This window comes from Lepisma saccharinum, chromosome 14 (assembly GCF_977018435.1).
Source record: "Lepisma saccharinum chromosome 14, izLepSacc3.1, whole genome shotgun sequence".
In the NCBI taxonomy this organism is placed as follows: Eukaryota; Metazoa; Arthropoda; class Insecta; order Zygentoma; family Lepismatidae; genus Lepisma; species Lepisma saccharinum.
In genome coordinates this window covers 21,319,946-21,347,427 of record NC_139242.1, presented here as the reverse complement: position 1 = coordinate 21,347,427, position 27,482 = coordinate 21,319,946, and the positions used below count along the sequence as shown (strand labels likewise).

Sequence of the window (27,482 nt, the reverse complement as noted above, 5' to 3'; positions counted from 1 at the left end):
ACAGCACATACAGCTGTTTTTCCTTAAGAATTCAAAATCCAGCAATTTTATATATATTGTCATGGAAACGCGAATGGGTATCAAAAGCTAAAGTAAAAACCAAGTTTAACTCTAGCATACTGACCGAATCAAGGCAACGACAATAACAAAATTCCTCTGGCTCAACAGAATACAGCTTGCTCTTCCTGATCGAAACAGGGAAGTAGTGGCAAGGTAGCTTACAAGCTATCCTCACTGAATTTATAACACACATACTACAGTTCAATTTCTCCAATTTTTTTAAACTCCATCAATAACTGCAAACCATCCCCAAACTACAGGAAAACTACCTGCCCCTTGCCCCTGGACGATCAGGAAGAGCAACCTTGTAGTTGCAAGCTGGATTCTGTCTAGCTAGAGTTAAACTTGGTTTTTACTTTTGGCTTTTGATATATAAATAACAGGAGTTTTGGAATAATCCGGTTTCACTTATTTATGACAAATATAATGGTCGCATGGACTAAATTTTTTTTAATATTGTGTACAGAAATTTAAAAAAAAATGTTTGTCATATTCCAGAAGTCTTGCACATAATATATATTGAATATTGTCACTAAGGTGAAAAACTGTTACATTCCATATATTTTTTGCATATCATTTAAGTTGTGAATAATGTGCACATTTTACATTTGTAAACTGTGTGCATATTGTGATGTTTGTACATGACAATCATAAGTTTATTCCAGTATAAGACTGTAGCTATGTTTACATTAATTAATTTCAATGATAGGCCGAGTAGGAATTTGCGATATATATATTTGTAGTAGCAATATAATTAACTACATAATAATATAATTCTACAGATTTGTTTTGTTTTGCAGATTATATATTGTGTTGTAGTTACCAACTGTATATTTGCTGTATGTATGCATGCCTTCAGTGTGGATATAAATTTTGTAAATTTGTTCAAGGAAAAGATGTGTATTTTTTTAGCTAGACATTTAAAACCTGTAACTTTTTCTGTTGTCGTCATTAAGATTACCTACATTTTGAGATGAACAAAAGTTAAGCATATTCTAAAATAAAATTTTCATGGAAAATACTACCATGAACAAATGTAATAGATTTAAAGAAACACCCTGGTGGCCACTGAACAAATTTTTCCATTGATATCCCTGAACAAGTGATTCACCCAGCCTTTCAGCAATTGGAGCATGGTGATAATCGCATCATCACTAGCATTAGCTCAGTCTGGATAAAAAAAAAAACAGTGCTTTTTATCATAAGTACACACATTTATTTTAATCAAGACTAGCATGCCACTTGTTCCAAAATAAAAATATTTTAAAGGTTTGGTTAGGGTTCCTTATATTTAAAAAAGATCATATAAATCTCTCCCAAAGCATAAACAACATCAATTTCTTTAATATTAAGGTAGATAAAGACATTTATAAAAAATACTGTACATAAACATTACTTTTTTTGTACATAAACTTCACCTGATATAGTCTTCAGTTTTGAGTTCACGGAAGCACTGCAAACGAGACCGTTTGCTTAAGATTTACTACAGTTTATATTCCTTCAAATACTTGAATTCAACAAAACGTGAGTGTAACCGTAGCACCACATACGCATCATTGTAAAATACTCTTTGGAAAGGAGGTGGGCTTTTCAGAAATAGCTGTGGACAGAGTGCCGGCTTGCTTCTTAATTGGGGCTCCTCCACATCCCAAAGATCCGTCATACTGCAGCCAGTTCTGCAATGTAAAAGTAATATGATTACGACCATTATATAAACGAAGTATGTGTGTCCCAAAATAATGTTTACAGTCTGACTTGACTGGACTTTTTGTATTTGAAGCTACAATGTCTACATTGAGCGTATATGAGCATGCGTAGGCATTTTGTTGTTTTTAGTTCTGTCAGTGTTCATATCATTAATGTTCAGAGTGTAAACACTATTTTGGGAGACACCATACAAGGTGTAGCAATACGTTTCCGGATTGATTTTCTTATTTATTTCACGTTACGTCGATAACAAAGAGCTATGTAGGATACTGACCTGTGGACTATCATCTGCCTGCTCACAAACTTTTACGCACATGCGTGGAGCAGCCTGGCTGTAGCATTTGTTAGAAGCAGTCCGTGCATCTGAGCTCCGTCGGAATTATGTTGAGTTCGAAAGTAGAACAACATATTAATGTCACAAAACTTGCGAAATCCGCAATGGAAACATACAGTTAGTTGAAAGAAATTTGTGGGGGATCAGTGTTAACTTCGCACACTAGTTTTCGAGTAGTTTAAGAAGTTTAAAGAGGGTAGAAAATGCATCGGGGACGATCCATAACCAGACTGCCCTTGCTCTTCGAAAACTCAAGTCAGTATTGAGAAGGTCGCTAAAATTGGTCGTCGATTAGGTGCCTGAAGATCAGAATGTCAATCAGTTGTATTATAAGAATCTTGGGGACTCTTCGTGAACAGGTGAGAAGGAGACCAGACATGTGGAAGAATGGCTCATGCATTTTTCATCAGGACAACGTACTATCTGTGAAGAAGTTTTTGGTAAAAACACATTCTAGTGTTGGAATATCAACCGTACTCGCCGGACCTAGCCCATGCGACTTTTTTCTCTTTCCAAAAGTTAAGTCTGCACTAAAAGGAACCCGATTCGAGTGTGTGGACATGGTGAAAGCCAAAGTGACGCAACTCTTGAACAGCATATCAGAAAATGACCTGCAACACTGCTTCTAACAATGGAAGATCCACATGAAACGAAGTAGGGATCGAGGAGGGGACTACATTGAAGGGTACAACATTTTGATTGTCTGATTTTTTAAAGAGTTAAAGCATGAGTCCGGAAACTTATTGCCACACCTCATATTTATATACAAGGGGTGAATAAAAAGTAATGCATTGGACCATGCAGCATGAAGCAATAGGGCAAAACTCAAAAACTGTGATCATTAGCTAAACTAAAACATTCTAAAAGCTGAATGTCAATTTATCTACTTTATCTGTAATATATCTACAGCTATCTTTTATAGCATGGCAAGCACATCTTTGTTCAACTTGTAACAATACGTATTAACAATAAAATAAACTGCATGGGATGAAAGCCCTCTAACTTCTGTTTTATTAACACATATGTTTGTGTACCATATGGCAGATGTCAGGAAACAGCCCTGATTTTGTCAGGGCCATGTGGGTGAAATGGAAAGGCAGAATGCATGATATGTTACACTTGTCGAATGTAGATTATATTGGATAGTGGGGAGTACATATTGGGTTTTATGGGTACGAGGGCTACATGTACACAATTGTCAATTTGGCTGTGCTGTTTCCTGTTTGCCATATTCATTTTCCCACTTGATTTGATTTTTGTTAGTGTTGCTTTTCTGCCACTTCTGGCTAATCGCAACAATGAGGATGAGTGATGATATGACGAAAGGATGCTCACAAAGAACACCCTGGCCCAGTCTGGGATTCAAACTCAGGACCTCTGGCATAGCAGCATGCTGTGCTAGTCACAGAGGTTGGCTCTTTCCCCTCTTACTGACAAAACAAACTGCTGTGAAATATTTTCATTTTTTCCCACATAATTTTCAATTATCAGCTCTTTGTATACAGTAGATGGCTAACTAAATTCTCTTACTTGCTTTTCCTGAAACACCATGTGTCTTCTAAGATTACATATTCCACCTTCATCTCCGATAAGATCTCAAATACTTCTTCAGGAGATTTTCGGCTGAACACTGAATATACTTTCTTTGTTCTTTCCCTGCAAGAAAAGATCAAGTTTATCATTGTTATTATAATGAAACATGTCTTCCACTAACATTTCTAATTTTACTACCAACTTAAAATTTTACAAGAACTTCTAGACTAAGTAGCCACTCCAAGACATAACAATGTGACCTTTACCAAAAAAAAAATGATAATAAACATTGCTTCAAACTCATGTGCAGGTAAGTAAATAACCATAGTCTTACCAGTTAAATTCAGGATATACCGTATTGGCCCGAATATAAGCCGCACCCTAAAATTTGAAAGAGTGAAAAGAAAAAAAAGATGATACCTGAATATAACCCAGTAACCATTATCGACAGATTCAGGGAAATATAATTAGTTAGGTACATATTTTATTTTATCATAAATACAGTACATACAAAATATAGTATCATTAACGAAAAATTAAGGTTACAATTGTGTGCTACTTCAAAGGTAGCTTTCTGTTAACTACCGGCACAGTACTTATTAGGCAACAAAATCCAATGTAGATCGACTTAAGTGGAAATGAATACCTGTATAAGTTTAGAGAAGAACGAACGCAACCTTAATAAAATCAAAAAGTACGTTACCAAATCAAGAATGCCGACAGTTTTTACAATGCCCAGTTACAAACAACAATGCTATTGTTGGATAACTTTATTGTATCTACAATGCTATTGTTGCATTAGCTTTATTTCAAATGAGAAATCAGCACATTTTTAACAGAATATGATTTTACAAAATGTCATAATTTTTTTAAGGTCGCGAATGTAAGACGCATCCTAATTTTTCACAATAGAAATTTGGATATAATGTGCTGCTTATATTTGGGCCAATACGGTAAGTACAGTGCACAACACAGCATAAAAGGTTACAAAAGACTAGCAATGATTCAGGGACATCACACATTAACATTAAGAGGATAAAAGGCAGCATCTTCAACACAAATTGTTGAGCAATAATCGCTCCAGAATCTAGATATGAAAAAAAATACTTGTAACAGGTGGCATAAAAGTCACTTTACACTCCTAAAAAAATAAATGTAAGTGTAGTAATATCATGAAAGCAAATGCTTATAATTTGGTGCCAGTGGCATTGGACCAAACTCCAATATTACCACTTTCCTTTGTACATTGTTTTTCCAGTTTTTCATATGCTTCATTTCACTGCACATAATTTGGTTGGTACTTTGTCATTTTTTTTTTGGAGAATATGTGTGTTCCTTGCAACACTGGCATGCACTGTTTCATGGTAGGAAGTTACATCACAGATGTGATCAAGTAGTGTGTTGGGTTGCCAGCATACAGGCAGCAAAACTGACACACCCTTTTCCCTTGGACTAATATTTATTGTTCTTAATTTAGTTTCTCATTTCTAGTTGTAGAAATATTTATTGTTATTCAGTACGTGCTTTTTGTGGCATTTGATATTTAGACCTATTACCGATGATGTCACAGAATAGTGACTGACTTGTATGTATATATCTTGTAAGACCTGGTGCCATGGTAATTATGGACTGTGTTTTGTTTTTAGTTTTTTGGCTTTGAGTTTTTGTTGGTGCAGTAAAGAGTTGTCAAGCTGAATTGTAACAAGCTGTTATTTCTTTGAAATTACAATGAAATTACGCATACAAGTATTTTTTTTCAAAAGAAGTAAAACATACTTCTTTTTGTGAGTAAAAACTTGAGTTTGATTTTTAAACAATGAACGATGAACCTATACTTTCAGAGGCATCAAGTGAAAGCCGCGAGTTCTCATGTGAACATTTTCTTGTGTTTTGTTTAAATAATGTTCTTTAGTTAAAAGAACATGTCAACTTTTTTGAACATTTGTAGCACCGAAATCATGCACTAACGACAAAAATGTTACTGGGAAAAGTTGTTTGTTTTTGTGGTCCGTGAGCACCATTAAAATGACACCCTGTATAATAGGGTATTCAGTTATATTTCAAGTTGAAGAGATAATTAAAAATCCAGAAATTTATTTTCCACAACCCATTAGAGAGCACATTAGACAACCATAGCGACAGCAAAAGTGCATTATTTTTATCAGAACAACACACATAGTAGTTTGTACGAGGGCTGCTGGAAAAGTTTCTGCAATCAATATGAAAAGCGACATGTGAAATTCTGGGAATGGCTTTATTGTTTTTCAAAATATTCACCCTTAAGATCGATACACTTTTGCATACGCTCAAACCAATTTTGAAAGCATTTTTTCCACTCTGAACCTGATACCTCAGCTGCTTCAGGCAACATAAATCGCTTACCACGCATCTTATTTTTCATGTGTGGGAACAAAAAGAAGTCATTAGATGATAAATCAGGTGAGTATGGACAATGAGTCATTAATTCGACACTTTTACTGGACAAAAAATCAACTGTTTGGTGTGCTGAGTGGGAACTGGCGTTGTCATGGTGAGGAATAATGCAACGATTTGAGTTTGTTTTACGCAATTCATTGATGACCTCTGGCAAACAAATTGTTGTATACCAATCAGCATTTACAGTCCTTCGATTTTCTAAAGCTATTGTTCCCACATGTCTGGTATAACCGAAGAAACAAGCAATCATTTGCTTGGCAGCACTCCTTGATCGAACAACTTTTGTTGGTTTGGCTCACTTTGAAACACCCAAACAGTGAATTGCTGTTTGGTTTCGGGTTCGTATGAATAGATCCAAGTTTCGTCCCTTGTAACAATGTAGTACACCAAATTTGACTTGCCTCGGTTGAATTTTTTGAGCATTTCTTTACACCAATTTACACGAGCCTGTTTTTGAGTTTCAGTCAAGTTGTGTGGGATCCAATGGCTTGAAAGTTTCCATACGTTCCGATGACCATGCAAAATTGTATGTATTGCTTTCATGTCAATGTTCAAGGATGCCTCAATCTCACGGTATGTCACATGCCGATCTCTCTCAATCATTTCAAGCACAGCATCAACATTACTGGCAACAACAGACGTGGATGGACGACCTTCATGAAATTCATCACTGAGAAATGTGCGACCACGCTGGAATTCGGAAAATCAATTGTACACCACCCTATTGGATGGTGCTTCATCCCCAAAAGCCAAATGAAGTTGCTCGATGCATTGTTTCAGTGTTAAACTACATTTGAAATCATAAATAATCATTGCCCGAAAGTGTTCACGAGAAATTTACATTTCTCACATGAAACTACTTATTCAAACTGCTGTGAAAAATAAACGAATAGGCTTAAACAAACAATCAAAGACAATTTAAACATTAAAAAAGGTCTGTCTATTCTTCCGATTTTTGTAACAGCGGAACACTAGCGCCACTGTTGGTGGTAGTTTGCAGAAACTTTTTCAGCAACCCTCGTAAGCATGAAAAATGTATTACATACATTGTACATGTGTATGCATACCTCACACCAGCATCCTCATAATGTGGATGATTAACTATTGGCCTCCGAGTTGAAAGCAACAAATTTGCCATTACAGGCATAGGACCTGCAAACACTGCATTTGGACTTGTATGTGACTGTACCCACACCAGCAGCTCTTCAAAGGGAATATTGCTGTATTCACCTGCAATGTACAAAATGGATTAATGGCACAAACTGTCATCATTATCCCCTCTTACAATTGACAGAATTACAATTTTCCAAGTTCAACAGTAAAGGGAGATTACTTTCAGAATTAGACTATTAGGTAAAAGGTGTAAGAATGCATTTCTCAGTAAGTACGTATCTCCGGCGAAGATAAAAACAAGGTGGCCGAAAGGAAGGTCAAGAAAGCAGTGGATAGAGAATAGAGTTATAACACCATTAAGCCTTGTTTCCATGATATGAAAACCTTCAAGCAAGGTCTTCTTCACACTCTGTACCAAATACAGAGTCTGAAGAAGACCTTGCTAGAAGGTTGAAATGTTACGTTTAGTTTATGTTTTAAAATAAAATAAATTTCTGCCTTGGTCAGCATATTAAGTTTTTCAGAGAATATAGGAAAAGGAATTGGATTAGAGACTGGGAAGAATATTACAGGAGCGGCTCCCTGACATTTTTTTTTTCCAAAATTACTATGCTAGTGAGAGTGTAAAGTGATGATCTTCTCACAAGATCCTCAAATGTCAACATCTCTTCCATGTAATACATCCTTGACTGCATTTTGCAGGCTAACAAGACTCTAGCATCTTGCTTCACAGCCAGTATAATCTTCTGTGGGATTTGTGTTATGTACTGTCCACATGTGTTTGTTCTTTCATCTTATCACCATTCATCCTCATCTTCATGATTACAAAACTGGCAGAAAAGCAAGTAAAAATAAAGCAAGTTCAAAGACTATGACAGCTACACATAGGAAAAGATGCCCCAACAAAGCAATTCATTAAGCAACATTTCAATTTAAACCTGCAAAAATGTAGCTTCTGTAGTGGAGTGCTTGGACGAGCATGGTACAAAGCCAAGGGTCCAAGGTTCAACATCTGGGTAGAAGTTTCATTGTGTTCATTCTTTTAACTAGTTCATCAATTCATCCTCATCACCACCTGACAAAGTTGAACGGCTACGTAAAATAGCCCCCTTCCCCCTCCCAAAAAATAACATTTAAAGATACAAGTACAATATAAATTCCAACTTAATAGCCTTCAATCCCTCAAGCACAAAATAAATCAATATTGGACCACCGACTTTGTAGGTACAGCTTAAAGGAAACTAACACTTGTTGGGTATGCAAGAAATTACAACAAAACTAGTACGTCTACACTCATTAGCATACTTAAGGTGTTAACACTTAGGGCTTTATACAGTTCCAATGAATAAGTTATAAACTCATTTAACATTTTTTTTAACAAACTATCAATTTTTGATATGAAGCATGCTTGTTACATTTAAATTTCTTTAATGTCATAATGCATGAAAACTACAAAGAACAAGATTCCAGCATTTCCCTAGGATGGATGCTATAAGCGACTCATAGTTCTTTACCAACTAAAATTTGAATTCATACTATGGGAATGAGAGACGCGGTAATAGATTATTAAGGCACTCACGTTTTCCGCAAAGCTGATTTACATTATTTTCTATCAAATGCAAAAATGGCCCAACCCACCACCGGACTTGCCAAGCATATCAAATTCCACAACCATAAAATTGAGAAAGTACATGTCAAATATAAAGCACACACTCTCATAGACACAAAAATTAAAGAAACACACGCCATTATGCACTACAACCATGAACTGAACATAGATAGTGGTCAGGCACACCACGCCTGGTTTCCATTACTGCAGCAATTAAGAACAGCAGTCGACATATACGCAGACATACAGGCGACAGCAGCACACCTGGCGGTGATTTAGGAAAAAACAACAAAACTGAGCACATTTCGGGATTGAAACAAGCATACAAAATAGCATTTTGGTGTTAAAATGGTGACTACAATACCAAATTTGATTTGAAAACTTGGAACATATTACACAAAATGAACAAACACTTCCTTTACAATAGGGCGATTCTCTACACGGTGCACTGGACATTCGCACATGGTTAAATGAGTCTGGTATGTTGGTTAATTGATATTGCACTGATCTTTCATATTCATTGTTTGTAATACTGGGTGGTTGCTTACCATATGCCAAGCAATAAAATCCTTTCTCAAATTAACAATGCAAAATTATATAAAAAAGCCATGTGATGCACGGGACTCAGAAAAACGTGTGAGAAGCACATAATACTGTTACTTGCTTTGTTGAACTCTGTATGAAGCAATTGATCCCAAATCAGAGACCATCGCCAATATTGATGAAGTTATATGATCGAATGAATGAACATTTTCAGAATTCAAAAGGAAAAGGCCTTGTTTTTGCAAGAACTTGGTTGCAAATACAGAAAAAACATTAATGCAAAAGTATTTTGCAACTTCACATGGGAAGGGAGTAGTAGATGGAATCAGTGGACAAGCAAAATCACTTATTCATAGAGTGCCACACACGTAAATTTGCCGTTGCGTAGAAACGAATTTTCGTTTCGTCTCCCTCTCTCTTAGCATCATGTGTTCTACCCTGCTCGAAAACCTTCGCTATTGTTGCCACATTGTCATTCCGTTCCTGGACACACTCACGCAAACATCGTTGAAAACAATTGAATAGCGCTTCAGCTCGCGGTTCCCACCGTTCGGTAGGGACGCTGATGTGGCAATATAGCACGGCGTAGTGCTTGCTTCTTTTATGCAGTGCATGTTCATTGGCTAGCTAGTAACTAGTGTTGCCAACTGTAATAATGAAGCACTATTTCTGTCACGGAAGGGGAAAAGGCAGGTAAAGTGGCGGTGAGTTTTGTTCGATTGGAAGCACCATATTTTTATTTTATACTAAGTATTTGACCGGTTTGACGTTGTGTGCGTGTATTGCGTTTGTGTATGTAAAAGTGTGTGTTTGCTAATGAACGTTAAATTCCATAATGCCTCCAGTTCTGTCGAAGTTGAAATCAAAAACCTTGCATAGCCGAGCTCGGGAAATTCTAAGCAACGTGCACGAGTTCATGAAGGAGGAAGCCAGTCATGGTGTTAGCATCCCAATAAAGCATTTTGGCAAGAGAGCAGCGAACAGCAGCAACAAATTGTTCATATTTCATAATTTTGGAATTATTCAAAATAAATAAATTATGTGGCTCCAACATCATTTCAACTCTGGCTCCGGCACGTGTTCTTGTAGAAATTGCATAGAGGAGGCTGTCATTTTTGCTGCTTAATGCGATACATATTGTTTTCTGTGTTAAAATTGCCATGCTTTGATGGGTGACCAAGTTCATAGCAGGGCCGGCGGAAGGGGAGGGCGAACCGTCCCATCGCCCAGAGCGGCAAAATTTGAAGAGAAGAAAAAAATAAGCCTATTGAAAACTGTGATCGAGCGAGATATTCTTTTGCGCTGAATAGTATTGAAATAGCATAAGAAGTCTCATTATTTATTTTATATTTTGATGTTTTAGTTAGGAATATATTGATTTTCAATTTTCCGTTGCTGCGTAATGACCGGGGGGGGGGGGGGTCGAAATAGAGCGGCATCTGCCGCCACCTCTCAGGGAGGCAAAATGACTAGCGCCGGCCCTGGTTCATAACAAAAGAAAAAGCCGCGCAGCTTATCGTCTAGTGGCAGTATATGTACTTGTTATTGTTGTGGAAGCCGGCATCCTTTGTAAATGTACAACAAAGGCAACCGACTGTCGCCGATCTCAGAGAGGAAATAATAATACTGCTTCAGGAGGAGTGTTATGGTGCAATTGTAGCGGTTTAACACGTTGGCATGTTATTATCTGCCGTTGCAGTTCCATACCAGTGTATACGGGTTTTGGGAGTGAAAAGTTAGAATGCCACCAGTGCATTAATGCAATGAAAAATAATATATATATTTTTTTATTTTGTTTGAAATCACTCAAATAAGGAATCGTATGAAGAAGTCTTCTTTGCAGCATTTTTGGTAATTTTACTTATGTGTTAGTTCATATTTTGCGAATTTTTAGTAGCTACATACAAAGCCACTTGTTAGTACATATTAATCCTAGTCCTGGTATAATGCATGACGTTTAAAACTCAACGTTAGATAGACCTGAATTCTCTAATTTTATTGTTGTACATAACAGCTGTGCATCGGCGCACTGCAGCGATTTTTCTATCTGCTCCATTAGCAACACTGCTTCTTTAGTTGTTTCGCGCATAGCACGGCAGAATTATCTGCGCTGGACTCTACTCATGTAATGAGCAAAAGTAAATCTGCACCAATTGAACAGACTACTTCAGATTTTTCAGAAGTAATTAGAAATCTCGTGCCCAAAACTAAAGTTATTTTGATAAATGAAGAAGCATTTCATGGGAGAGAAGTTGGGATGATGCTCAGCCAATTGTAGGCACCAAATCTATACATACCATCAAAGCTCTTTAAGGTAGATATTTTATATAACCCTGAGAACACTCCACCTCATGAATTAGAAATTCATGTGAATGCAAGTACAGGCTACAGCATTGGTGACTGGGACATAGTAAGATATGACGACGAACACTATCGCGGTGCAGTTGCGAGAAAGGTTGCTGATGATTATGAGATATCCGTAATGGTGAAGACTGGTGATACCAACCACTTGGCAGGTCCCTATGGCAAAGTGCTTAGCACATCTTGCTACGATGCCAGGGGTTCCGGGTTCCAATCCCGTCTTGGGCATGGGTGTTTGTGAGTGTCCATTCATAAATTTCATGATATCGTCACTGATCCCCATCTTTGCAATTAGCCAAAAGTGGCAGAAAAATGAAATAAAATAAACCAAACCAAATCAAATTAAATCAAACAAAAAAAAAAGTGGCCTTTGAAGACTAATAAGTTACTGTACCCAACAAGGCAAAAAAAGACCTCCTCTCATAGTTAATTCATGAGGACAGTTCAAGTTTCAAGATGCTTTGAAGTGTGATGCACGGGACACGAAAACTATTTGCACTAGTATCTCAGTGGCTTGAATGAAATTCTAATAATTGCATTTCCAGTACTTCACTCTGTGTATTTAAAGTATATTTTAATTTCGAAATGTCTTTCTACAAAAAATTATTTCACCACAAGAAAAAGTTAATATTTTGCGTGATGCACGGGACAACGCCACGGAGTACTTTAAAAATGCCAGATTTGCAGTGTATTAAAAGACTAATTCGTTTATTTCCAAATTCAATATTCAGCTAAGCAACCCTTTATTTGATAAATAAAAATAATTCAAATATGTTGATTATATATATATCTATAAAAATATATCCGTACCTGAAGTAAAGTTTTAGTGTTTTTCACTTGTAAATTGACCTTCAACTTTACAGATATTTATATTTTTAATATTTTCTAAATATTTACCTGTTTTTTTGTTTTTCATGATGGTTTGGATTCTACTCTACCTAAATACCATGAATATAAAATTAATATTGCAACTTCGTTATTTGATATTCTGGTTTCACTTTTCAGAGAATTGCCCAATAGCACATTTAAGTAGTTATCAGAATGTTAAGTTTATTCATGTGTAGAGGAGTCCAATTCTGCTTCTCAAACTTTTACAGCAGAAATAATCAATTTTCTGCATTTTTGCATAACTCTCACGATAATTCAGACTTCAGAAAGTGTTGTGAGGTAAATAAACTCAAAATTTCTCAAAGTTTGCTGTTCATTTTGCATCATTTCATGACAAAACATGGTAGGAAAATGTCACACCTTTCAAAACCATGAAAAATGAACATTACAGCATGTTATTTTACATTTTGAGTTTGTAACAAAATCGAAATATTCATGCCTCTATGCATAACTTAATTTCTGATTTAGCAATGATGTGTGGCAAAAGTCATAGTTATTTTATCTTCCAATTGTCTTCATGCAATTCCTGGAATATTTTGAAGCAAAATTGTGGTATTTGCTATAATTTCAATGGATTTATAATAATAAATAAAGGGTGGCGCAAAAGTCGTCATCCTATTTGAACTGACCTTTATTTTGACATCTTGCTGTTTATATCAGTAGTGTTTTGTCAGTTAAATAGAAGATACTTTATGTGTGCGAAAATGAATAAGTATACCCCACAAGAACGTGGAAAAATTGTGACAATTTTGCGTGACACTTTTCCGGGTAGAGTAATATCCTGTTTTTGTAATTTGCCATGGCCAACCAGGTCCCCCGATTTGACCACTCCAGATTTTTTTTCCTTTGGGGATATTTGAAGTCATTGGTTTATGTGAATAAGCCAGAGACGTTACAGCAACTTAAAGACAATATTCAGCATGAAATTCAAAACATTTCCCCACAGATTTCCAACACCATGGAAAACACAATAAAAAGTGCCCAAATTTGCATCAATTCGAATGGTGATAATTTATTGGATGTTATCTTAAAAATTTAAAAATTGAGGACATAAAACTTACAAGTATCAATAAAAGTTTAACACAAAAAACTACTTTGTTTAATTTAAAACCCAAGCTATAGGCTAAGAAAATCAGGTGATGACTTTTGCACCACCTTGTATTAATACATTTTCTATTAATTTCGTACTTGTACTTAACATATTAAAACAGTTTTCCACTTTGCTTACCCAAAATAGCTCTCTGGTCAGCAATATTCTTCAGCCCTTTCACACTCATCCCACTCACTAAAGCTGCTAAAATTGCCCAATGCACTTCATTGGTACGTATAAAGCTGAAATACTGATATAAATTTTAAAAATAGTTATTACAGCACTGACATACATACAGGAACAAAGTTTTCAAATATTCAAAGAATACCCAAAACAATTTCTTTGGTTACAAACATTAACACAGAGTTAAAATAATATTTTCATATTACAAGCAGAAAATCCCCATGAATATATTGAAAAGCTATGTAATACATTACTGTAGACATTACAACCCAAAGATGTCACGTCTTGAATTTAAGATCTGCAAAAGACCACTTTTTGAAAATTACTTTTATCAGAAGTTTAAAAAAAAATGCATTTCTCGGAAATTTTGGTCACAAATAATTTTCCTCCGCCTGTCTAAAGTTAAAAATTTTCTGAAAAAATGTGTATTTTCTCAAGAATGATAATTTGTGGTATTTAAATTGAAGCACCTGAGTCTCCACGACGGCATAGTGGTAACATTGTCACCCTGCAATCAAGGGATTCCACGTTCGATATTCAGTGGAGGCAAGTAGGGTTTGAATCCTACTTTAAAACTTTAAACTGTAGGCCCAGTCCCAATTAGCCTATCTGTGCATAAGTGGCCTAAAATAATCTCCAAACTTCCAATCAAACTTCAAGTACATAGTTTACATAGCCCTGAGACTAGAACCAATTTTTGAGAATCCCCTACAATTGACTTACCTTGCCTTTTTAATATTGTGTAATACAATTTATATACTTTAAAACAATAAAAACCACATAATAAGCATAATAAGCAATCATGTATATTTGTTAACTGGCACTGTTTCAATCCTCACATGGTATTTCTGCCACATCATGCAAATGATATACACTAAAATTAATTAACAATAATTATAAAGTAACAATTAATTAATAATGTTAAGAATACATTCTAGCAACAATAGGTGAAGCAACATTTATAACACTAGCCTGCCAATGAAAACCTTTTTTTCTGCAGTATGAACCACAATAGGTGACTTTCACTAATTGTGATATGTTGATTTGATGTATCACGTCAGCATATCTCACAATATGTTATTTCATTATTATATCAATTTATCGATAACAACAACATTTAGAAATAGTGCAGAAATTGCAAATACAAGATAAATACAATAAATTATAATAATATAGTAGCATAGTATACACAAATAAAACAATTACATTTATTATGTAACATATGTGTCTAAATACATAATATAAATTATACATTCCACGTTAAATGCAAGGAATAACCAACCTCCAATTACAACCAAGCACTTTGAATTTGTCCAACAATGTCTGCACAGTGCCAAGAAATTTCCTCACAACTTCTTTGAATGCATCTTCTTCAATTTTGTCTTGTTAAAATCCTCATCAATCATCAGCTTAAGAATTTGCGGTCCATCAAATACACCTTCCTGACTAGGCTATCCCTTCTACAACGCTCCTTGTTTTACAGGCTCCCAGAAATCTACAACAAACTTCCCCTGAATGTAGATATATTCCTTCCAGAACGTAACTTTTGTATATTACTGACGAAGAACATGTAAATCTATCCCATCTTGTTATTGTTTTTTATCTTTTGTTATTATTTGTTTCTACTTTATGTTGTTTCAGTGTAAAATGGCCAAATAAGACTGTATCTGAAACTCTGAGTAAATAAATAAAAATAAATAAATAAATAAATGTCTTGCATATTGGAAACATGGGCCACTTTTGTCTAGTGCCTTAACAAACTGTTTCATAATTCCAAGTTTTATGTGTAATAGGGGAAGGAGAATTTTCTGATGGTCTACAAGACTCGCTTTTGAAACATTTCTGGATCCTGGTTTCAGTTCGTCTCTTTCAGGCTAATATACAGTATTCCAATGTGGGTCTCTGACCCTACTATCCCATTCACACATAAAACAGGAAAGTTTTGTGTATCCTCCCAGTTGCCCCAGTAATAAGCCAATTACTCTAAGGTCACCACATATTTTCCATTGATGCTCTTGGTACTTTTTGTCCAGAACTAACTTCAATATTTCACATGACTCAGGCAAGAGGAATGGATGTTAATTTATTGCCATTGTGTAGCAAAACAGCTTTAAGGCTTCGTATGCAGGAGTCTATCAAAAGATGCCCGAAACTGAAATCATATGCTTCCTATGATTAGGGATATAGGTACAAAATACCAGTTTACCTTCTTGTGTGTAGTATTACCGAAAATGTTTGTTACAATTTCTGTACCAAGGAAATGTAACTACAGGAGCAAAGAGATGCTTTTCATGTAGCCTAGAGCCAATTAATTCACTCTTTTCTTTCGTGAGCCCTAGGTAGTGTTCCAAATCATTCAACTCAGGTTGGGTAAATAGTTTCGGTGAAGTGTCTAACTCTTCTGTTTCGGGATACATTTCATCACTGCTTTCAAATTCATTGTTACTTACATTTTCTGATGGTTTAGGCACTAGCAGGTCAGGTCCATGCAGAATAGACTGCCTAGCTGATGGTAGATCACGGGATTTCATTCCCTTCTTTGTTGTAACTAGTAACTTGGGACAAAGAAAAATAATATTCATCATGATGATTTTTTTCTGTTTACACCACACCAGAGGTATTGCGAATGGCATTGCCTTCCGTTTTCCTTCATACCAATAATGTAGTCCCTCGACACTATGTGGAGCAAAAGATTTATCCTCATCATCTACCTTCACTCGGAAATACAAGTAGTACAGTTTCTTCACGAAAGAATCTATTTTCCATACCTTCCCATTGAACAAATAACATCCACAAATGCTTCAACAGTGCCATTATGCATTATATCTAATGTATTTCTTATTCCATTTTTGTTTGGTTCAAGATCTTCGTTCATATTCAGCGTAACGTGGAGACATGCGGTTGTATTACTACGCTGCACATACAATGTAGCTATATAAAGGAAAAAAACATAAATTGTGCAACAACTGGACGTGATACACAAACACTGTTGTTATTTTTGGATTTAGGTCATTGATGTCTATTTGAATCATCTATTTTCATTTTTACTGTAAAACCATTGCAGGCTAGTGTAATCATAAAAAGCTGATATTGTATATTTTTGTGTAATATTTTCATTTTGTTGTTCAAACTGAGCTTGATGGGATGGAATTTTCAATTCCTATGAGAGAGTAATCTACTTCCTCCACCCCTCCAAATAAATTCTCTATGGCAAATATTTGCATTTCTTAGATTCTTTTGTACATCACTGTTCATTAAAAAGGTATGTGCTTAAATATCTCCCATCCTTAGATGTTTGCAAGTTGTGAAAAGAAGATCCTTGCAGCAAAAGGGTAAACAAAACTTTGTATGAATAAGCTAGCTGAAAATTGGCTTCGTATTTCAGTTTTACTATTTATAAGTATGTACACATATGCACAGACAAACACACACCCTGTCCTTCTCACAGAGAGATAAAAGAACTTACCTTACGAGATGCTAAGAGTGATACGACTATGCACAACTGCGGAGTAAAAAAAAGTTTCAGTCTCATAATTAACACAGCCATCACAGTGAAAGCAGACAACTGGAACATGTTATATATTACTTCGGGATCGCAAGGCATTCTTCTAACATCATCCTTCAGGGATTCGTTTTTTCCGTACTCATTCAAAAAGTCTGTAACCAGCCGCACTCCGACAACAATCATAACAACTGACACACATGGAAGCAAAAGTGTTTCGGACAATTTCCACATGGTTTCCGACTCCATGAAGTCAAACTCAGCTGCACACGTATATAAAAGTGTATGAAAGTCCCTGTACTTTGTGAATTTGGCTCGGAGTATGTTGAGGATGTGAGCCTAGAAAGATACAAGTACATGTATGTATCCGTCTATGCATCAAATATTTCAGATGTATCACATTATTAGTAAATATTAGACATAAATTAATTGAACTGTATTGGTATTTTACTTATGTTGCTCTTCTACCTCTTTCTTGATGGAAGGAACAAATAACTAATGGAAGGAACAAGGAACAAAGACTAATGGAAGGAACAAAAAGAAAGACTATATGGCAAAAAACTTCGGGATCTGTTACCAGATCTTGTGAGAATCAGGTACCCAGATTCATTATTATCTGAGACCCAGATATTTCTGGAGGCTAGGACTTGAACCCATACTAAAAATAAAACATTGTCCTGATACTAATGGACACCAGATGTATATACAGTATATTAGTCTTCATTACAGGCTATTGTATTAAATGTGATTCTGGCAAGAAGAGAAATATAAACGTAATATCCTTTCACTTCCTCTAACATTATTTTACTAATTTATATTTCAAAGTTATATTTTTGCTTACATGTTGAAATCCATGCTCTTCTATATCATTTTAATGAATTCTTTATTTACATGTTTGTATTTATTTATATTAGGGATGGGCTGATATGAAAATCTGGTCAATACCGATAAACTGCCAAAATAAAATTTACCAATACCGATAACCGTTATTCGATCGATCCAATATAAAATTCCAGTTTGTTCATTGACCTTAAGAAATGTATGGTACCAATTTAACCAAACTCTTTCAATGCACAAGAAGATACATATGAAGACTTTAAAAAAAAAGTACACAATGGATATTATATGTTTACATCTATAAAAATTGCAACAAAATGCCACAATATTGCACCAAATTAATAGATACTTATAGATATATTGGATCGGTAAAAATATTGGTAATTTTAATGATAAACCGAATGCCTAATCAGCCGATACCGATATAATCTGCTGATTCTGATAGAGTATCGATTAATCTGTCCGATCCCTAATTTATATACTCCGATTCTGTGAAACTTTTCGCATAATGCATTCTTCTACCTCTGGCTTTTTAACGATATTGTTAGTCAGAACAGAGAGTATACATTTTAAGAGTGTTTACTGTGTTTCTGAGATATTTTTTATCATTATTTCATGAGACTAGGTGCAAATAAAATATTCAAAATACAATATCTTATCGTAGTATTGTATTTCGAATATTTCATGTGCTTTTCTACAGGTTCACTGCAGTTATGGGGTCCTCCCTGATGGTATAGTGGGCATCAAAGGATCCCGGCTTTGATACCTCCTACACAGTGATTCAGATTCCACTTTAAACTACAGGTCCAGTCCCAATTAGCCTATCTGTGCAAAAAGTGGACATAAAACTGCATAAAGATTGCAGATAAAAGTGACGTCGATAGTTTACCAAAAATTCAAACTCTAAAACTGATCAGTTTTTGAATGTACCACTTTGTAATATGCTCTTCATATACATAAATGTAAGGATATTATACTATGATATTTTCATTTTGTCCTGAAAAATTTGTTAGATCCTTGGTTCAAGAAGACGTGTGCATTGCATCAAAGTGTTCAGGAGAAGAAAACATCACATGTATGCTATAAAAATTATGGTTCAACCAAAGGACCATGAGAATCATGGTAACTTGGATAAAAAAAAAACAATCTCAGGCTTCACCACTACTTAGTAATGTCTTTGTGACATCTACATACACTCCAATTTCTAAATGCCATTGGCAACCTGAAGACTAGTCTCATTCATCTCCAAATGAGATAACTAATTGAAATTCAAATGGTTATTACTAGGGAACGGAGTTTTAGTTGCTAAAAAAGAGGGATTTAGGACTTTATAAACTCCATTTTAGGACTTTTAGGCACTTAAAATAAATTAATAGGGATAATTATTAATTAGTAATAATTTTATGAAATAACTTGTTTTAGATGCAATTTGTGTACAAAAGTTACTATTTTTGTGCAATGAATACAATTTTTTGATTATGAAAAATATACAATTTGTCCAATGTAAAAACTTTTATCATATTTCGAAACACTGCAATTTTCTCCGTGGCGAAGTTCTTCCAGTCATCCGTGAGTGGAAGACACTTCTGGATTGTAACAATCCCATTAACTTTCAATGTGATCATTACAACCCAGAAGTGTCTATGGAGAACCTTCTCTCTACGCCGCAGGAAGTTATTGGTGCAAACTTTGTAAATACAACTGCTCCTGATTCCCAGGGCAGGTTTGGTTCTCCGCGAGGCATACTGGTAACATTGTCGCCTTGTAACGAAGAGGAGGCACATAGTGGTTCGGATCCCACTTTAAACTTAAGTCAAGTCCGATTAGTCTATCTGTACATAAAGTGTTCTCAAAAAACTCAACCTCAAAACTCAAATTGCAGGCAGGTTCGAAGTGGTCTTCTCTCCTTGATGAACAGCTAAGTTAGTTGGGGTTTCCAGTGCAAACCCTCCCCTTTCACCTAATTGTGTCAATGGGGGAAATAGGTAACATGATTGGTCACTTGCAGGATTGGCTTGCCTTTCCTACTAGTCACAGCAGGCACTCGAAACAGCCAATCAGATGGAGGTGTTCTTGGAATCTTCCTGTGCTCTTACACAGTTGGAGGCCGGGAATAATCCTGGCCCTGTTTTAACAACTGAATGATTTTGTAGCAAAGATTCAGTCTCAAAACAGCCCGATTTTTTGTTTGGTGTGCTACACCTACAGTCCCTTTAATTGCCTGGGAAGTACAGCATTTAACAACGGAAAATGCCTCATCCAGTCAGTTCACTCCACATTATTCTAATTCCGTGAGGCAAGCTGGAAGATGGCAGAAACTTGCACAGACATTGACACCCCTTGCTGTTGCATTACTTCCTTTGCCACTCGGATTCATTCAAGGTCTCAAACCTTTGTGATGGAAATTAAGGGTCGTTCTTAATATTAATAAAAGTTATTTTTAAAGTTAAGCAAATGGTTTATGAAGACATTTTAGGGTTTTTAGGCATATAGGAATTTGTAGTTCATTTAGGCATTTTTAGGTCCTATATAATTCCAGTAGAGGGGTGCTGTGTACACGAAATGCAAAGATCTCTAAATAGCATATGTCTAGGATGTAGCAAAAACAATAGGTATGGACCTAGAAGCATTCCCTAGTTATTACAACTGTTCAGGTGATGAAGAAACTAACAGAAAAATAGAAAATAGGGTTTGGATAGGCATTGAGGCTGGGATTCTGTTTCGATTGGTTTATTGATTTGGTTTATTTTACTTCATTTTTCTGCCAATTTTGGCTAATTGAGAAGATGAGGATGAGCAATGATATTGATGAAGGGACATTCACAAAGAATACACATAACCAGGCCAGGCTTTAAACTCAGGACCCCTGACATTGTAGCATGATGTGCTAACCATTCTGCCATGGAAGTCAGCCCTTCTGGGATTGTGTGTAGGGTAGCTAAATTATTGTCGTTAAAGTCTTGCCATAGAATGCCTGGGCCTCAAAGTTATTTTACACCATGTGCATTACCACTGGTCAAAACAAAACGTAACGCACACACCATCTAAATGCAAAATACAATACTTACATCATCTTTGTTATCTATTAACTGAGCTACCCTCATCTTGATAGTGCACGTACTTAATACAGTAAATCCAACTAATACTAGGGTACGTGCTACATCTGGGAAGTTTTTCAATGCAGGCTCCACCATCAGGATCACCACAATGACCGAAAGCAAGAGGCTGACTAGGAAGGAACATATCAGAAGATCGTTGCCAAACAGCATGAAGACACTATACTGTACACCGAGCTGAAAAAAGAAAGAGAAAATTTAAGCAATGCCCAACAAAACTACAATGCACTGTTTAACATATAAATGGAGAACCCTCATCAGTAGGCCTCAGAAGTTGAACACCTATACATTGCCAAAAAAGACCTAAAAATATTAAAAAAGGACATATAAATGTGATCCGAATTAATTAATAACTTCAGTTTTAATTACATATTTAATTAATAAAAAAATACAAAATTCTGGTGGTATGGAACGCACAGTGCGAAAAAAACTATATGAATGAAATGCATCTTCTTTCAGTCAAAAATGTTTTTTCTCTCGTTTCAGGGATGGTTCAAATATATTTATTTCTCACTTTTTTTTAATTCTTTACTACAGAAAGGATGTTTAAGAGGTGATGAACTGATGATGATTCGAATTGAGAATGGGCAGTTAAAACATAGTGGAAAGAAGTTGAAGTTGCAAAAAAAAGCTGTTAAGACCTAAAAAAAAAAAGACTAAAAATGCCGAAAAAGGCAAAAAAGGACAAACAAAACCCACCTTTTTCTGGCCTACAATGACCCAAAATGAACATACATTATGTTAGGCCTCGTCTTCGGACATTAGGAAAAAAAATGTTTTTTCCTCAACTTCCGAGCCCTACTCATCACACACTGGAAATATTCAGATGTACATAAAGGATGGTGGAAGCATCGTTTCCACTACTTATGCCTACATCTGAAGATGCAGCTGTGATTAAAAGATTTTGAGTGTGTGGTTAGTACTTCCAATTTCCTTCATATTATTTTTAGGTCTAGCCAACCTTCCTTTCATCCACTACATTATATACATGCTGTTGACACACTTTCAGGGGCTGGAGGCACATAGTGGTTCAGATCTCACTTTAAACTGTAACCCCAGTCCTGATTAGCCTCTGTGTGCATAAAGTGGACTTAAAACAAAAACTCAAACATTGTCAATGGCGAATCTAGACATTATGGTTGGAAGGGACAAATTTCAGTCAGGTACCTCAACTCACCGAGAATAGATTCTAAGCTACACTTGACCTGTTTTATACAAACAATATATAGTATTGTAAACAGGAACCAAGCTGACTTCCAGGTTTTAGAGATTAGAGTATTATTTTGCAAAAGCAGGGAGATGTTATAATCATAATTCTTCCCATTGCAACAGTACGAGGGGTGACTGAAAAGTTCTCGGCCTACCCATGAAGGGTTGCCAGGGGCTCAATCGTTCATGGCTATTTTTCAACACAGTCCCCCTTTCAGCGCCACACACTTTTACCACCGGTGCTGTAGGCCCATGATACCTTCCTTGTAGAACGTTTCATTCTGCACTGCAAAAAAGTCCTCCACCGCAGCCATGATGTCATCATCTGATGGAAAATGGATTCCACCGAGGTGTTGCTTGAGTTTAGGGAACAGATGAAAGTCTGAGGGAGCCAGTTCTGGCGAATAGGTAGGGTGTCGAAACAGTTCGAAGCCGCAGGACTCGATGGCGGACATTGCAATGGTGGACGTGTGCGCGGGTGCATTGTCTTGGTGGAAAAGGACGCGCTTCTTCAACATTCCACGACGTTTCACCTTGATGGCCTCCTTCAAACGTTTCAGTTGAGCAGCATAATATGCACCGTTCACAGTTTCACCTTTTTTTTAGATACTCATCCAGGATGACACCCCTCGCATCCCAAAAAACAGAGACCATCACCTTGCAAGCTGATTTCACTGACTTGAACTTTTTGGGGGTGGGGGAGGAGGGGTGTTTCCACTGTTTTGAATGCACTTTGGACTCTGGCTGAAAGTGGTGGACCCATGCTTCGTCCATGGTTACAAAACGTTGGAGAAATGTCTTAGGATCCGCCTGAAGGAGGGCCAAGTTTGCTGCAGACAAGAAGTGTCTCTGACGTTTGTTCTCAGCACTCAACATTTTCGGGACCCATCGACATGACACCTTGTGCATGTCCAGCACAACTGTTAGTATGTGTCCAATGCGTTCCTGGGACATCCCCACTTTCTCTGCGATGTAACGTTCTGACACTCGCCGGTCTGCCATAACAAGATCCTGTATTGCTGTGATGTTTTCTTCAGTACAGGCCGTTGGCAGCCTTCCACTGCGAGGTGCATCTTGGACAGAGGTGCTCCCCCTCTTGAATTACGCCACCCACTTTTTCACAGTAGAATACGATGGGGCATCCTCCCCCAATGTTTCCATAATGTCCTTGTGGATGTCCTGTCCACTCATGCCTTTTTTCAGGAGGTATTGTATAACCGGACGAATGCTCACTTTATCCATTTTTCAGAAAATGCTCACCATCTTCACTTCAAACATCAAAATATGAAAAACAAAAGAAGATAGTACTATGAAATTTGGTATGGGGCTTTGCAAAGGCATATATTATGATTAGCTAAAGTAACATTCAGCTACAATAAATGCATCATGGGTAGGCCGAGAACTTTTCAGTCACTCCTCGTAAGCTGAACGATCTGATATGAGGAACTATGTAAATAAACAAAGAAAACAAAAACCTATTCTCAAGCATTGCACAATGCTTCGGATCCAAATTTAAACTGTAGGTCCAGTTTTGATTAACCTATCAGGGGCTTACATCAAACTTCGAAAAATATTTTTGAGCCTGTTAAACTTGGTAATAAAAAACATTTGTCTTCAAAAATATTAAGCATAATAATATATCCAAAAAACATTGCAGTTGGGAGGGGGCAATCTCCCCTATCGTCCTCAATGTGAATCCGCATGCACCTGCACATTGTAGGCTAGTCCGCACATGGTAATTTTGCAAAGTTTTCATAGCAGTAGTGGTAAGTGAGCCACCACATTGTGTGGCACTATGTGGCTTATTCATTATCATGCAACAAGATCAGAAAGGGCAACACATTACACAAAACACAAGTTAATCATGAAATTATAACAAAAAAATATCAAAAAGAGACTTCTGGGCCCAACCTGTAGAGTTCATTAATTCAAAAGAGTTCTACAAAAATTTCACACTAAACTACATGATGCAAAAATGAAATGAATACACATTTTACACAAATAAAAATTACCGTATTTACGCGTGTATAATGCGCACCCTGGTTTTTGATGGAGAAAAGTGACAAAAAAATTTTATCTCGTGTATAATGCGCAGTATAATTGAGGTTCAAGAAATGGCTTTCTTAGTTGTAGGTCGTAAAGCTGTTGCTATGCCAATCAAGAGCTAGTGACATCATATCTATTCACTGAGTCACCTGTCGCTATGTGGACCAAGAGGAGAATATCCTCTTGTGTTAACAGTAAGGCACCAACCTAAGCTACCTCCCCCCTCTCCCTCCACTGTGTTTAGCATCCCAAAGCTTTCACTCCTTAACCACCTTATTTATTCTGTAATAGTAGAAAGGGAGATCAAAATTACGTTATGGATTTGCAGTACTCAGGAAGTTATTTTCTGTTATTTCTCACCCAACAAATACCGCTGATACACATCTTATGTGATGGGAGATGCATGCTCGAAGTCTGCCAGAACGGCACTGCTTTTTCGAGTTGCAGAACATTATATTACAAAGTGAAAAATCGTGGAAAATGGCCTTTAAACTTTTATGCGTGGTTTTGCTCATTTTCTCTTTACTTCTATAAAAAAAAAAAAAACACCTTCAAGATGTATACTTTTTCCATGACTAATGTAACATTTATAAGGGGCCCATTCAGGACCCTTAAACTAGCAGTTGTTAGAACAAGATTTATTTCATTAAGGCATTTACACAATCCATATGTCATATTACTTAGCCATTAATACATTTTTAATTATTATTCTCTTTCTCCTTATCTTTTCTTTCATCCAAAATAGCACAAAAATCAGAACGTTTTTTCATTTTGTGATGAGTTTATTTCAACTGCATTCACATTAGTGTCGCCATCTTGAATGGAATACTGTTGCCATATTCAGAAACTACAGAATTCAAGCTTTACAACGATATATAACATGATAGGGTTGCATAAACATGAAAAAAATATTCCGTGCATAATACCAAAGTTTTTGGGTGCAAAAATTTGGGAAAAAGTGGACATTATACAGGGTGGGCGAAAAGTCCCATTACATGTTAATAGCATAGTACAGTTAGACTTTTATGAGGAAATCGAGTGCAATCCGCTGCATGTTATGATTTGGGCAGGGATAACGGCAGACCATCTGCTTGGCCCATAGTTCATTGATGGTCCTGTGAACAAGCACAGCTATCTTCACATGATTAACACGTGGTTGCTTCCAGAATTAATGGCAAGAAGAATAGCTGACATTGTTACACTTCAACAAGACGGCGCTCCACCACATTTTGCTGTGAGTGTCCGCAAATGGCTAAATAAACAGTTTCCAAACCGCTGGATTGGACGTGGATCACGAGACCTTCCGGCACCGTTGGCATGGCCTCCACGAAGCCCAGACCTCACCACACCGGACAATGCACTATGGGGCATAATGAAAGAAGACGTTCGTAAACGACGATATGTGAACGACGATCAACTGAAAGACTGAGTTCGCATGTCATTTGAAAGGATCACCCCTGATATGCTGCAGCGGATACACACAAGAACATGGTGACGCATCAATCTTTGCATCGAACATGGAGGAGTGCACACTGACGTTGTTGATCAATGAACCTTGAACCTTTGTAACAATGTTAATATGTTATTCACAATAAATGTTAATGTTAACCAGACATTGTTTATTCAAAATAAATGTTGAAATTTAAAAAAATATATACTGTTTTGTATTCATAAAAATGTTTATCTACATGTCTAACTGCTATTAACATGTAAAGGGACTTTTCGCCCACCCTGTACATGAGTAAATACGGTAATTCCATGTAACTTGCAAAAACCATCCCACATTGAATTACTATGTACTTTTCCGAGAAATGAATTTTAACAACAAATACTTACGCTCTGTCCTATAACAACAGTGAGTAAAGTTTTCTTGTTAATGCACCGTGTGAGGAACATAAAGAACACTATAGCCAGTTGTGTTGTCAGGAAGAACTGTGAAAACTGCCACAAAATGAGACAGAGCAATGTAGTTCCAGCTATACTGGTAACCTGGAATTTTAAAAAAAATAATTAATTATGATCATGGCCCTGGAAACCTGTTAGCAAAAAGCAAGAAGAAAAAAGGTTTCTTAGAAGCTAGAGAATATCATTAACCCTACACAAGAATTTCCTTCTAAAAGAGAATTGTGTACTGAAATAAAAGCTACTTTCATATTCTGACCATTATGAATCAACCTGGTAGATAAATATTGTACAGCTACAGTAATATAGAACCGAGATAGCTCAGTCATTATGGCATCTGACTACCATGCGAGAGACCCGGGTTTGATCCCCAGTAGGGCAGAACCGGGATTTGTTTCCATCTGTTCAAGCAGCTCCGGTGCCCACCCAGCATTGTATAAAGTGGGTACCTGGAGGAAACTCTGGGGTAAAGGCAGCCAGAGGCATGGTGCTGATCACATCAGTCCCCTTTTCAGCCCTGATCACCCCCTATATGCCTTCATGGCATGTTGCAAAGCACAGGGGAGCACTTTACAGCATTTTTTTTTTAAAAAAATGTTACTGATACAGTAAAAGAATCTACTTCAGTGTCACTTCAAAAGAGTGTACACTTGGAATGGGAAAGTTTAATTGATGCTCTGTTGATGTCAACCGATAAAACCAGCAAATCAGTATATCATTCAAAAATATCTATAAATATCAAACACATGTAACTATTAAACTAATTTAAATTACTGGGAAGCATGCAAGAATCCATGTTGGTAGGAATCACTAGAGAGTAAACACATTATACCAGTTTAGCTCCAGAAATAGACTATTTTGATGAATTTTATCATTAAGAAAAGATAGAATTTTGTTTTCTGCCATTTTTGGCATAACTTTTTCAATGCTTTAAAAGCTAATTGGAGCACTATGGAATATATATATTTATTTATTTCACCTTGTCTTATATGGAGAAGTTATGGCAGTGGAGC

General features: G+C 36.4%; 1 protein-coding gene across 2 annotated transcripts in view; it reads right to left on the bottom strand.

The window, feature by feature from the left end:
- Positions 1–1,381: 1,381 nt before the first annotated feature.
- Positions 1,382–27,482, bottom strand: part of LOC145998718 (protein C-mannosyl-transferase DPY19L1-like) — a 53,769-nt gene continuing 27,668 nt past the window's right edge. For both annotated transcript variants that reach the window (XM_083135226.1, XM_083135227.1), the window contains exons 7-13: positions 26,404–26,556; positions 21,265–21,489; positions 17,324–17,698; positions 13,813–13,924; positions 7,138–7,300; positions 3,632–3,757; positions 1,382–1,736 (exon numbers count right to left, since the gene is read on the bottom strand). In XM_083135226.1, the coding sequence (XP_082991352.1) occupies positions 1,544–1,736; positions 3,632–3,757; positions 7,138–7,300; positions 13,813–13,924; positions 17,324–17,698; positions 21,265–21,489; positions 26,404–26,556 (1,347 nt within the window). In that variant the 3' untranslated portion in view covers positions 1,382–1,543. The remainder of the gene's footprint in view (positions 1,737–3,631; positions 3,758–7,137; positions 7,301–13,812; positions 13,925–17,323; positions 17,699–21,264; positions 21,490–26,403; positions 26,557–27,482) is intronic.